Here is a 14,620-nt window from a genome sequence, read left to right on the forward strand (position 1 = left end):
TCCTTTAAGTATACATAGAAGCAGGCAAACAGGAATTACAAGGTATAAAAAACAGTAAATCTAGTTTCCTGTTATTGTGATTTTCAAGTCTAGAAGTAAGAGGACAGTTCTCTTTCAGGTTTGTTTCTGTTGTGGATTTTATTTATCCTGCAGCATTTGCTATTCTATTTCATAGACTGAACCATCTTTTGTAACAGTTTGTTACACACTGATTGCTTACTTCTCATGAGATCCTTCAAGTGTAAGGAACAATTCTACCCAGGCATTTCTCATTAACCTATCACTGTAATTCATATATGTAATTGTGCAATACAAATTACAGGTGCAATGTATGTCCAAAAACTATTCTTCAACTCTCACAGTGAGGTCTGCCTTGCCCAGTGGACAAGGTAGTGGACTGAGAATCAGGAGACCTGGGTACTATTCCAGAGTTTGCTGGGTAACTGTGGGCAAGTCACTTCCCTCCCTGTGCCTCAGTTTCCCCATCTGTAAACTGGGATAATATACTGAACTCCCCTGTAAAGCACTTTGAAGTCTACAGATAAAAAGTGGTATATGAGAACTGGGTATTGTTATTATGACCACCATGTTTTTGGAGAAAAAAGCCAGCTCTGGTCCACACTATGAAATTTAACCGTGTCTAAACACAGGGCCAGCAGGGGGGCACATAGCTAAGGGCTGAAAATGATTTAGTACTAGCCACAGGCAAAGTAATCATATTCAGCACTTTATCAGCTACCCGCAACTAAACAGTAACGCTAATACAAGCTCTGTTGTGTAAATTGTTGTGAGAAAGTAGCTGATTTGGTTTATGAATTTCACATATTGGGCTAATTGGTGACCTCTTCTATACACCAATCAATATTTTGTCAGACATCCACCTGCACATATACTGTTTGGTACACCTGTTTTTAAATTCTTCTAATTCCACAGCGTTTATACCCTTCAGATATTTGTAGACTGTCCCCAGTTTTCTCTCAACCGTGCTATATATTCAGCTCTTTTTGGTCTTTCTGTATATGTCATGAGCTCCTTAATATCTAAGACTTTTTGGTTTTGGAATTGGCTGAGGGAATGAAGATAGTTTTTGTGGTTTAAAAATTCAAGCCCAGGGCTGGATTTACATCTTTGGCGTTCTCAGGCCCAGGGACTCGGAGCCTCCCCTGCCACCTGCAGCGGCCGGTAGCTGCGGCCACTTGTGGTGGCTCAGAGCACACCCCCCTTCCCCCGCTTGCAGCAGTGGTACCCTGCCACTTTTAACTTTTAGGTGCCTCACTGCCCACAGAGCCCCACTGCCTAGCACCCCAACACACACAGACCTCTCGCACTGCCCAGAGACCCACTTTCCTAAGCCCTGCCCCCCCAGCTACACTCCCCAGCCCTGTTGGGAGGTGACTCTGTCAACCAGGCTGAGTGAGGAGTGCTCCAGCAGGGCTGCTTGGGGCTATCTCCCCCCCTCTGCTGGCACTGGCCCAGCCCCTGCCAGGACCCGGGAGTGGCAACATTTGAATTTTTAGGCACCCCTAGAATATTGACACCCATAGATACTGTGCCTAATGAAAAATCCGGCCCTGCCCATGGCTCCAGATCTGATGATGACTATAAAGGAAATCTTTGCTCTGCCAAAACTTTTGGCTATGCTTGTTTGTACAGTGTTTCCTATGGTAGCAGGTTAGGTTTGCCGTTGTATTTTCATCACACCATTCTTCACTAGAATCATAGAAGATTAGAGTTGAAAGAGACCTCAGGAGGTCATCTAGTCCAACCCTCTGCTCAAAGCAGGACCAACCGCAACTAAATCATCCCAGCCAGGGCTTTGTCAAGCCAGGCCTTTAAAACCTCTAAGGATGGAAATTCCACCACCTTTCTAGGTAACCCATTCCAGTGCTTCACCACCCTCCTAGTGAAATAGTTTTTCCTAATATCCATGCTGCCTATTTCTGGATCTCCCCCATTGCAACTTGAGACCATTGCTCCTTGTGATGTCATCTGCCACCACTGAGAACAGCCTAGCTCCATCCTCCTTGGAACCCCTGTTCAGGTCGTTGAAGGCTGCTGTCAAATCCTCCCTCACTCTTCTCTTCTGCAGACTAAATAATCCCAGTTCCCTCAGCCTCTCCTCATAAGTCATGTGCCCCAGCACCCTAATAATTTTCGTTGCCCTCTGCTGGACTATCTCCAGTTTGTCCACATGCTTTCTGTAGCAGGGGCCCCAAAACTGGATGCAATACTCCGGGGTGGCCTCACCAGTGCCGAATAGAGGGGAATAATCACTTCCCTTGATCTGCTGGCAATGCTTCTACTAATGCAGCCAATATGCCGCTAGCCTTCTTGGCAACAAGCGCACACTGTTGACTTGTATCCAGCATCTCATCCATTGTAAACCCCAGGTCCTTTTCTGCAGAACTGCCGCTTAGCCAGTCGGTCCCCAGCCTGTAGCAGTGCATGGGATTCTTCTGTCCTAAGTGCAGGACTCTGCACTTGTCCTTGTTGAATCTCCTCAGATTTCTTTTGGCCCAATCCTTCAATTTGTCTAGGTCACTCTGGACCCTATTCTGACTCACCAGCATAGCTCCCTCTCCCGCCAGCTTAGTGTCATCTGCAAACTTACTGAGGGTGTAATCCATTCTGTCATCCATATAGTTAATGAAGATGTTGAACAAAATTGACCCCTTGGGCACTCTCCGCTTGATACCGGCTGCCAACTAGATATTGAGCCATTGATCACTACCCATTGAGCCTGTTAGCCTTCACATCCCTTGCTAGCTGCATTTCCAATTGTGCTTTGGCCTTCTTGATTACACCCCTGCATGCTCAAGCAATATTTTTATATTCCTCTCTAGTCATGTGTTCAAGTTTCCACTTCTTGTAAGCTTTCTTTTTGTGTTTAAGCTCACTGAAGATTTCTCTGTTAAGCCAAGCTGGTCGCCTGCCATATTTGCTGCTCTTTCCACACATCGGGATGGCTTGTTCCTGTGCCCTCTCTAAGGCTTCTTTAAAATACAGCCAGCTCTCCCAGACTCCTCATATTGGCGTCCCAGCAGATTCTGCCCATCAGTTCCCTGAGGGAGTCAGTCTGTTTTTTCTGAAGTCCAGGGTTTGTATTCTGCTGCTCTCCTTTCTTCCTTTTGTCAGGATCCTGACATTTGATATTTCCAGTGTCCCTTTTTTCTTGCATTTCCACAACAGGAATCGTCTAAAAAATAATTATCCTCATATATTCACCATCTCTTGAACAAGTACTAAGTGTTGTATGAAATTCTCTTCCAAAGTCCATATCTCCACAATTAAACTCACCATCATATTACCTGCTTAGGTAGAACTGATTTTTCTTAATTGTGTTTAGGCAGTGTGGTATATTTGGTGTAAATAAAAAAAAAAAGTCAAACTCAGTGAACTCATCTTTCTAATTAGGAGCCTTAATGGTTCATACAGTAATCCCTTTTTTTAAACTCACCAGGGTATTCAGACTTCTAAATACGGTTCTATAATTGCCTTATAAATTATACCTAGTCATTTATTGTTGCAAGTCAGGTGTTGGTAGTGTGCAGGCCAGTAGCTCAGTATTATTGGAACTGGAAGTGATATTTCTGTAAATAATAGGAGTGACAAAGCTATTGATGGAGATGGTTATACCTGAACACTTAGAAGGGAGGGTTGATCATTGAGGGATGATGAGACTAAGCTCCATTGATGATGATATGGCTACCAATGTTGCTGTTTTACTGTCAGGTGCAATACAACGTGCTGCCTTGGTGATGACTCCACAACAAGGTGAGGTTTGAGGGATCTGAGCTGGGTTGACAGACCTGATTGTGGATGAATGGGTGTGTAGACAAGGTGGGGGAATAGAGGGAGGGTGAATTGGGGATTAACACTTTCTCCCCTCCAACCACTTACTGTAAAATGTCTTTTTATGGTCTGAAAGTAAACAGATAGTGGAAGATGAGAGAGTGGACACTAGGTTTCTCCCTTTTCCTAGTCAATTTCCATAATCTCTCACCAAAACATTCCCCTTTCCCTATTGTCTCCATATTTTTAATATGGAAAAAATGGCCGGCTTGTGTGTGTAGGAGGTGTGGCCCCATCACTTACTTTGAACACCAGCTGCTTCTGACTAGTAGTGATTTCCATACTCCTTAATAAACTTCTTGATCTTATCTGTATCTTAATCTGATAACCAAAGAGGGCCTTCAAGTTAACTATACTCTTGAGGCATGTAATCCATTCTTGTAAATAGGATTTTTGTGTTTGAGGTAGGTGTTCCTAAACCAGTAAAAATAGCTCAATTACAATACATACCCACACACATTGTGATGACATTAATTTGGGGGAAAGCACAAATGAAGGCCTAATAATCAGTTCTGGAATATGTGGGTCAATGTTGCCTGTAATGGGTGCATATGTGATCAGCAGAAACAAGGCATTGGGACAGTTTGCCAGTTTTTGATGGCAGGTTAATATAAAACATTGTAAACTACTGAGAACTGTTTACTTAGCTATGAACATGTACTGGTCTAAATTGTATAGCCTTTGCTAAAGGAATAGTTTTTGATATGTAATAGTACATGTCATAAATATAAAGGGAAGGCTAACCACCTTTAAATCCCTCCTGGCCAAAAGAAAACACCCTTTCATCTGTAAAGGGTTAAGAAGCTAAAGATAACTCCACTGGCACCTGACCAAAATGACCAATGAGGAGACAAGATACTTTCAAAGCTGGGGGGGGGGGGGACAAAGGGTTCTCTCTGTCTGTGTGTTGCTTTTGCTGGGACCAGAGCAGGAATGCAGGTCAGAACTCCTGTAAAGGGCTAATAAGCAATCTAGTTAGATAGGCGTTGGATTCTGTTTTGTTTAAATGGCTGATAAAATAAGTTGTGCTGAATGGAATGTATATTCCTGTTTTTGTGTCTTTTTGTAACTTACGGTTTTGCCTAGAGGGATTCTCTGTGTTTTGAATCGGATTACCGTGTAAGGTATTTACCATCCTGATTTTACAGAGGTGATTCTTCAATTAAAATTCTTCTTTTGAGAACCTGATTGCTTTTTCATTGTTCTTAAGATCCAAGGGTTTGGGTCTGTGTTCACCTATGCAAATTAGTGAGGATTTTTATCAAGCCTTCCCCAGGAAAGGGGGTGTAGGGTTTAGGGGTGGGGGTGAGATGTTTCCAAATGGGATCTTTTCCCTATTATATATTTGTTAGATGCTTGGTGGTGGCAGCAATGAAGTCCAAGGGCAAAAGGCAAAATAGTTTTTACCTTAGGGAAGTTTTAATCTAAGCTGGTAAAAATAAGCTTAGGGGGTTTTTCATGCAGGTCCCCACATCTGTACCCTAGAGTTCAGAGTGGGGAAGGAACCTTGATAGTACATATAATATAAACTGGTTAATTTGAGATATTTAGCAGACATCAGAATTACTGGTTTCAGAGTAGCAGCCGTGTTAGTCTGTATTCGCAAAAAGAAAAGGAGTACTTGTGGCACCTTAGAGACTAACAAATTTATTAGAGCATAAGCTTTCGTGAGCTACGGCTCACTTCATCGGATGCATTTGGTGGAAAAAACAGAAGAGAGAGTGCCATTGGCCTCTTCAAGGAGAGATTTTGTGTGTGTGGTTTATTTATTTATTTTTTTAATTGAACCAGGCCAAATGGGGCATAGACTTGCGTTGTATGCAACTGTATAACAGTTTCCATAATTGCAATAATACTTGTCTTATGAGTACAAAGCACTTGTAGATGTTGAGCTGGTTAGGTTACTAAAAAACTTACCAGTCATAAATTAAATAGAAAGGGTGCCTTAAACACTGCAATACTCTAGAATACATTCCATTGCAACTGCATCAGGCAAAATAAGTGAACCAGCTGCAGGGAAGAGTGAACATTTTCCCTTAAATATAAATTTTAAAATCCTGGTTTTGTAACACTTATATGGAGGGCATAGGAAATTTTTGTATTTGAGTTTCTTCTCATTTGTGTATAGGTTTTTGTTTCAAGGCATCTGGAGTAATTGACTCTGTTTCATGTGCTCTTAGCCAAATGCATGAACTGTCATCAGATTTCCTCTAAGACTACTGTTGTCGCTATACTAGGATATTTTTGCTTCAAGTGCCACTTGTTGCTACCACCAATTGGCTCCACCAATGGTAACAATGTTGGGAGCATCAGTGAAAGAAGGGACCAGCTGATGGTGTAAACACAAGATCATCTAATCCTGCTCAGAGAAGGTCTATACAAAACTGCTTACAAAGGCTGATGGCCAGTTGTATCTTTTCTAAACTAACACTCCCATTGTTCGTTACCAACAGGTAACCTGAACTTGTGATAGCAACAGTGGGAAAATTTCAACCAACACTTGTAGATGAAACCAAAGGAAGGCACTTCAGATATTGTCTATAATACGTCTTGATGATGTCACTTCCATATTGAAGGCCTCATATACACAAGTGCAGTTTCCCTAGACTTTCCCATGCTTACTGCTGTCAGTGCAGTCCCAGTGGTGCCCAATGTCCTGGTAGCTGCTGCTGATTTGTGTAAACTTGCTGTAAGCAGGGTTAAATGACATGTTACTTAAAAGCCTGTCATTCTTCCTTGAGACTTGTGTATACTAGCGCTTCTGCTATCACTAGGCCCTTTCGAGCTGCAACAGTGGGACATTTGAGAGAGAAATAGTGTCATGCAGACACTGTATATATACCAGGGGTCAGCAGCCTTTCAGAAGTGGTGTGCCGAATCTTCGTTTATTCACTCTAATTTATGGTTTCACGTGCTAGTAATACATTTTAACGTTTTTAGAAGGTCTCTTTCTGTAAGTCTATGATATATAACTAAACTATTGTTGTATGTAAAGTAAATAAGGTTTTTAAAATGTTTAAGAAGCTTCATTTAAAATTTAAATTTAAAATGCAGAGCCGCCCCCCCGGACTTGTGGCCAGGACCTGGGCAGTGTGAGTGCCACTGAAAATCAGCTTGCGTGCCGCCTTTGGCATATGTGCCATAAGTTGCCTACCCCTGGTGTTTACATTTATTTTGTCAATAATGGAAGATATTTTTAGGAACTTGATTAGGTAAGAATTTCTAGTAGGTAAGACATAAAGTTGGAGATAACTTTCAGTACTTAGCTTGTATGGGGTGCTACACAAAGAAGGAAATCACTGCCTTGAAGTCACTTGCCCTCTGAAGGTACAACTGGTACTACACAGGACAGTGTAGTACATACAGTTTGAATTAAAAAAATGTGCAAATTAACTACCTTCCTGGTTAATGTTAAATTCCTTTTAATCCTTATGAATCTTTCTTTCTGCAGGAATTTGTTTACTAGAAATCAAAACACAAGACTGGAGAAACAAAATGATTTGGGCTGGAAGTTATTTGGAAAAGTACCTCTGAGAGAGAATTCACAGAAAGATCCAAAGAGAATACAGAAGGTATTTTCCTTATCCTTTATTTTTGGGGTTTCCTTTGCTTTAGGATTATTATTGCACACTTAGTCTGGTTAAATTGTGTCCATGATTTATGTCCACGTCTCTGAAGCATATTTAGCCCTTCAAACAAACAAAATTACAAATGAAATTTTGGGTGGTGGGGTGGGACAAACAAACAACCTCTCAGCCCCAGAATGTCCTTACTTTGAATTGTACTTTTTTTTTAAATCCAGTTAGCTAGTCTGAATGCCATTTTTAAAAATAGTAACAAGTTTAGCACTTTGCCTCACTACAGTTTAACATCTTTATTATCCTGCTGGTAGGGTTGGATACTTGCCTAAACTAGGACCTGGTCTACCCTAGGAAATTAAATTGGTATAACTGTCACTCAAGGCATGAAAAATCCACATCCATAAGTGATGCAGTTAAACCAACCTCACCCCCAGTGTAGACAATGCTAGAATTCTCCCATTGTTCTAGCTACGCCTCTTGGGGAGGTGGATTACCAATACTAGTGTTTTAAAGTGTGCATTTGATTTAAAGGTGTCATAGATGAAATTAGCTAACTCAATATAATTAACTTCAAAAGTTTTGTCTGTGCTAGACTTTTTAATCTACAATGTAGATGTGTTCATCCTGCAGGATTATGACAATTTAACAGCCAAACCTGAAAAGGGCTGCCTGAAAGGTTCTGGATCGATTACACTGTGTAACTGTAGTTACAACATGAAGGAGCTGGGGGATGGGAAAGAGTACCACTGAGTGGTACTTATTTGGTACACAATTTTTTGTATTGGTAACAGTCAGGAGTATGACACCTTTTTTTTTTTTTAACTGATATACCAGTATAACCCCTAGTGTGGATGCAGTTATACCAATATAAAGATACCTTATGCTGGGATATTTTATTGGTCTCTTTGTATGTGAATAGGATATATTGGTATAAGTGTACTTACATTAGTATAAATGTGCCCGCGCTAACTGGACTTTGTAGTGCTTTAACTATGCTGGTATAATTAGAGCTTAACAACTTTTTTGTGTATACAAGCCCTCGGTTGTCATCTGAAACAACATCTTTGCAACTAGAATAGCTAGAAATTCGACTCTTAATGGAGTGTTAAATTATTCATAAATTTGCTTAAATTCTTCCACCCCACTGGAAAGAGCTTGACACTTATATTTGGTAAGAGGATTTTTTCAAATTCTGCCCTGAAGTATTCTTTTCCCTGGAAACTTCTAAAATTACTCAAGTGGTGCTTTTCAAATGGCCATCTGCGCATCTGACTCTTGATGCAAACACTTACTTACCACCATTGATTTCTGGAGTTTTATTAGGCCCTATGGCAGAATGTGACTATTCCCTGTGATGTCAGTTGTTTGCTGTTCTGTACTTTGTCTCTTCAATAAAAACTGAACTTACGGGTACCCTTAGCTATTCAGTATTCCCAGAATACTACAGCTGTTAAATCTTATAGTATATATATACCCTTATATATAGTATATAGTATATATATACCCTTATCTTAGAAAAGGGTAGACGGTCATTTAGGAAGATATGCAGTATCTTTCTCAAAAGGCTTTAATCACACTCACCCACACTAGCCAGTTGAGTTTCTGGCTGAACCGTATTTAAACAGTCTTCCCTAAGTGCTCTCAAATACAAATAGAAATGTTTTCAGAAAGTTATCTGTTAATTTTTGTTTGCTTCTTTCCTGAAACTAATTTTCAAAATGTGGAAATTCTAAAACTTTAAATACCATAGTTCATATTTGAAAGAGCAGAAGAGTAGCTGACTCTGTTCAAACTGTGGAAAGGCTGTGTCAAAGTTCCCCTGAGTCAATGGCTCATCGGGCTGAGGTGGCTAAGGCACATCAGTTTCATAGCCAAATGGTACAGAAAGGAGTAAAGTGGAGAGCATCAGGTCTGACCTAAGGCAGCCTTTGACTGCCCTAATCCAATGAATCAGGTACCCATTTTACAGCTGGGCGAACTGGAAGTAACCTTTCAGTGTGAGATTGAGCAAGTCTCGATCTTCAGGATTGTAGTCAAGCTCCTTAGCCACTCAGCCACCGCATTTCCTAGAGAGAGAGAAGTTGGGACTATTAGAAATAGCATAGCTGCTCTGCTGGTAGAGAGGAATGAATGATTTTAATTTCAGTCACTTGTATGTTGTGATGTAAGGCTATTTCTACACTTGCCATTTAAAGCACAAAATGTCCCTTTTTTGCGCTAAAACCATGGGAATGTCTACACTTGTTAATGACTTTTTGCGGTGAAACTCAGAAGTTTCACTGCAAAAAGATCGGATGCATCCGATGAAGTGAGCTGTAGCTCACGAAAGCTTATGCTCTAATAAATTTGTTAGTCTCTAAGGTGCCACGGGTACTCCTTTTCTTTTTGCGAATACAGACTAACACGGCTGCTACTCTGAAACCTGCAAAAAGAAAACCATCTTCACGAGAGGCATACAGTTCTTTCCCCTGTTCTTTTTGCGTTGTTGTAAAAGTGAAGACCCATTCTACCTGTGCAAACAACTTTTGGCCTCCGGAGGATATCCCACAGTTCCAAAAGTGACCACTCTGGCCAGCATCTCTGCTGCTCTGATGCCAGGAAAACGGACGTCCGCCCGCCCCTCTCCCTATAAGCCCCGGGAAGTTGGAAACTCCCTTTCCCTTTGCTTGTAGATGTGGCAGGGAAAGCAGCAAGACAGCAGGGTTTTTTTGTTTTGTTTTTTTTTGTTTTTGTTTTTAAATGCCATGAAAGAAACAAGGAAGTAATGGGGCTTCTGGGACATGAAGCAATGCATCACGAGGCACTGAGCAGGGACCTAGAATGCCTTTGTTCACCGCCCCCTTCCCACAAGACCTATTGAGAGAGCTGCACTGTGGGATAGATGACCTACAGCGCTGCTCTCATCTGTGATGTAAACACTCTGATGCCTGAGGAATTAAGCACTGGTTTGCGTACTCACTTTTCTTTCGTCAGTTCCCTATCACCTGTGAAACTTACAGCACAAAAACTCTGCAAGTGTAGACATACCCTAAGTCTGTCCTATGAAGATTTTAATCTAGAATAATTGTTTACTAGGACAGATGTTTCAGTGAATATGGTAAGAGCTTCGTGAATGCTTATAATGTCTTGTAAACTGTTTTATTATACTAAAAAAAACTACCTTAAAATAACTTTATTAAGGTTGCAAAATCAAGCACTCAAAAGTTACCATTGTTCACTTAATTCACCCATTTTTCTGCATGTATATATTATCATAGTCTTTAATTGCATGATCACATACTATTTTTAATGTAGTTTGTGTGCAGCTTTTTAGGTTTTTATAAAAAGAAAACTGAAAAACAGAAATTTGTCATTGACACCTACATCAGCAGGGTTGGATCCCTTCCCCCAGTTCTAGTTAGTTTCTCTTTCCCACCCCCTTCTGTCCCAGCCTGGGATAGGAGCTTGGTTAATCTACTCCTTTCCCCCAATCTGGCTCTTTTTTCCCTCCTTGCATTGAAGTCGGGCGACTTCCTCCTTCATGCTGCTTGGGTATCAGCAGTGGGATCAGAGCGCGTGCTGGAGAGACAGGCTCGCCAGCGTGTTATATATAATATATATATTTGACATTGCAAAACAATGTACTTCATTACCTTGCTCTCCAGAAACAGCTGAACTGTTTTGTCTGAAACTTTCCAAAAATGTTCAGCCTAAGGCAGTATCTGAAATGGAAAATTTCAGCCCAATTGGTTAAAGTTCAGAAGAGTTATAAAGAGAAAGCAGGGTATTACAATGGGAAGTGCCAGGCAACTTTTTTAATAGTTTGTGCTATTAAACATTCCTAAAATTAGAAGTATGCAGTATTATTGTAGCTCTGTTGATCCCAGGGTATTAGAGAGACAAGTTGGGTGAGGTAATATCTTTTACTGGACCTGAAGAAGAGCTCTGTGTAAGCTTGAAAGCTTGTGTCTCTCACCAACACAAGTTGGTCAAATAAAAGAACATTTCCTCACCCACCTTGTCTCTCTCAAATTAGAAGTGATGGTCATGTTTTTTGAATGCTGTCTGTTCATGAAAAATGTCTGTGTTCCATTGTTTCAGAGGAAAGGAAAGTATTAAACTTACCTTTTACTGGTCTTGAATAAAGAAGTTGTTACATAAGGTTCTTTTCCAAGAATGTCTGTGCAAAAGCTGGGTGCAGATCGGGCCCAGAAAGAGAGAACTTAGTGTAGGCCTGTAACAGAGCGTAATATGTGGCATGTTCCTACTTGAAGGGTCAAGAGGTATTTACTTAAATTTCTAATTGTGACTATCCGACGAATTGAGACTTGCATCCGACAAAGTGAGTATTCACCCACGAAAGCTTATGCTCCAATATATCTGTTAGTCTATAAGATGCCACAGGACTCTTTGCCACTGCAAAAATTGTAATTCTGGAATTCCTGTAACTTAGTAACTTACTTAGTAGTATACAGTAAAAGGTAAGTTCTGAAATATGACCAAATAGCCTGGTATTGCATTCCAACCTGAAGCTCTCCAAACCCTAGTTCTGGGAGACTACTTGAGGAATCAGGCTTGAGACCATTGGTGTTTCATTGGGAGCACAAAACAAAAATCCTATAGTGTTTATCCTCCAGAGCACATGACAAAAACAGACCAACAGGTGCACCATAGGCAGGGAAGCCATCTCTGAGATACCTGTATCCTAGACCATTTGGGGCTGCATACCCTAATATCCGTCTCTAGATTCATTATTTGTACAAAGCCCACAAACACTAGTGCACATAACTGGTTGCTTTTTCCACCATAAGATTATAGAAATGGTAGGGGAAGAGTAAAAGGCTCTACATGCCATAGCTATAATCTTGGCATCTAGAATCAGCAGTAGATCTAATAGTCCAGTGACTATATCAGCAAAGGTTAAATAAATCTTCCATTGCCAGCTGTTCAGGTTATTCATTTTATGGCATCATTTCCAGCTTGAGGTTGAATCAAGTTAGTTTTCTCCTAATTGGCACCGTGTCTTCCAGGTACTGAGAGCACAGCAAACTAAAGGGGATGTGCTTTTGAATGTCGCCCATCAACTGGTGACTTTGCAGACCAGAAGGACACTATCTCCTCCCCTTTACACATTCAGTGGGAGTGGTGATGAGAGATCCCTGTAGAATCCCACAGGAGAGCAGGCAAAGAACTTGTTACCTTTTGTAATGTAAGTGAAAGGAATAAGACTACTGAAGCGCCTTCCTATCCTCTTACACAAAGTCCTGCTAAAACCTCTCAGTTTATGGAATCTCAAGCCCCTGATAGAGCTAACAATCAGATGGACACATTACCCTAGTTGTGAGGAGAAAGTAATTACCCGTGACTTATGGAAATTTCTATAACAAATCCATGTTTAAGCCCCACTTGCAGGTGAATGAAGTCAAAATGCATATGTAACTGCTCTGGCACCACCACCTCTTAGCTTTCCACTGTTGGAAAAGCTAGAGACTGGTTGAATATTGATGAGATAATTAAACAGATAATGGAAAGGCCCCTGCTCAAAAAGCTGTCTCCATTTTAAAGTTGGCTTGCATCCTGCTTGCTTGTAAGGAAACATTAACTATCTGCATCAGTGATCCCCAAAATCTGCCAGTTCTGGTGGTGATGGCTTTAATGATGCAAAACACCTACTTGCCTGCTTGGAGTGGGACTGAGTCAACAAACTTACTTCATATACACTCCCGAGCAGCAGTCCTGTCAATAAATCCTGACATGAGTTGCCTGAGTTAATTCTACCTGGCATCCTACAGAAGACATGTTCTGTATCCCATTACCCATCCCCTAAGCTATCCAGTTCTCCTCAATTTTACTCAATACTGATTCTTCCTTCTTCCACTAACTGTCATGTCCATGAGTGAATTGTTTAGATTTTAGAACTTTCCTTGTATTTATAAAAGCCCAACAAGACAGCCTGACATTAGGGAATAACAAGATGTGCAGTACTCTATCTCCACACCTCCCAGATATTGGGGAAATCCAATCTGATTGATTGGATTTTCCTGCCAGGATTCTCTTCAGCATTGTGAGCAGGTCAAAATGGCTGATACATCGAACATGTGCTCAAGTCACTGCTCTTGCTTTGGCCCAGACATCAATCTTTTCTGGGAATACTGTACCCAGGACAGCTAAGTGGAGCCCTGTGACTAGTCATGTATTTTCACTAGACTCATAGGATGAAGTCACTGGCTTATTCATGATTCACTCTTCTGGTTCTTCTACCACATGGGTACAAGACAAAGTTGTTCTCTTCTCCCCCTCACCCCCCAACTAGATGTAACTGTTAGAATTTGCTAGACCAGTTCAGTTTTGAAGGGGGCAACCAGATCTTTTAAAAATCTTGAGAGTTTTCAGTTACCCTCATTTATTAAGTACTTAGTATTTTTTTCCTTCCATCAGTCTCATTTGGGACTGAAAGAAATGTGCAAGAACTATGTGACTGATATGGCAAGCTTATATATCACTGTGGACAAAGGATAGTATATAGTTCCTGGGGAGCATGGTCACCTCCTCATGCAAGTAAGAACAGTAGGGAGTGATTAGGCATATTCATTCAGGCTGTAACACCTGCAGAGAAGAGAGTCGTATACTAGTTCAAACTGTATTCTCCAGAGTCAACAGACAAATAAGACAGGTTTCAGAGTAGCAGCCGTGTTAGTCTGTACTCGCAAAAAGAAAAGGAGTACTTGTGGCACCTTAGAGACTAACAAATTTATTAGAGCATAAGCTTTCGTGAGCTACAGCTCACTTCATCGGATGCATTTGGTGGAAAAAACAGAGGAGAGATTTATACACACACACACACACACACACACACACACACACACACACACACACACACACACACACACACACACACACACAGAGAACATGAAACAATGGGTTTATCATACACACTGTAAGGAGAGTGATCACTTAAGATAAGCCATCACCAACAGCAGGGGGGGGAAGGAGGAAAACCTTTCATGGTGACAAGCAGGTAGGCTAATTCCAGCAGTTAACAAGAATATCAGAGGAACAGTAGGGGGTGGGGTGGGAGGGAGAAATACCATGGGGAAATAGTTTTACTTTGTGTAATGACTCATCCATTCCCAGTCTCTATTCAAGCCTAAGTTAATTGTATCCAGTTTGCAAATTAATTCCAATTCAGCAGTCTCTCGTTGGAGTCT

General features: G+C 41.0%; 1 protein-coding gene across 3 annotated transcripts in view; it reads left to right on the forward strand.

Moving 5' to 3' along the window:
• Positions 1–14,620, forward strand: part of TBC1D14 (TBC1 domain family member 14) — a 119,968-nt gene that overhangs the window by 33,885 nt on the left and 71,463 nt on the right. For all 3 annotated transcript variants that reach the window (XM_038400295.2, XM_043512487.1, XM_043512485.1), the window contains one exon: positions 7,304–7,424. In XM_038400295.2, coding sequence (XP_038256223.1) covers positions 7,304–7,424 — 121 coding nt within the window. The remainder of the gene's footprint in view (positions 1–7,303; positions 7,425–14,620) is intronic.

This window comes from Dermochelys coriacea, chromosome 4 (assembly GCF_009764565.3).
Source record: "Dermochelys coriacea isolate rDerCor1 chromosome 4, rDerCor1.pri.v4, whole genome shotgun sequence".
In the NCBI taxonomy this organism is placed as follows: Eukaryota; Metazoa; Chordata; order Testudines; family Dermochelyidae; genus Dermochelys; species Dermochelys coriacea.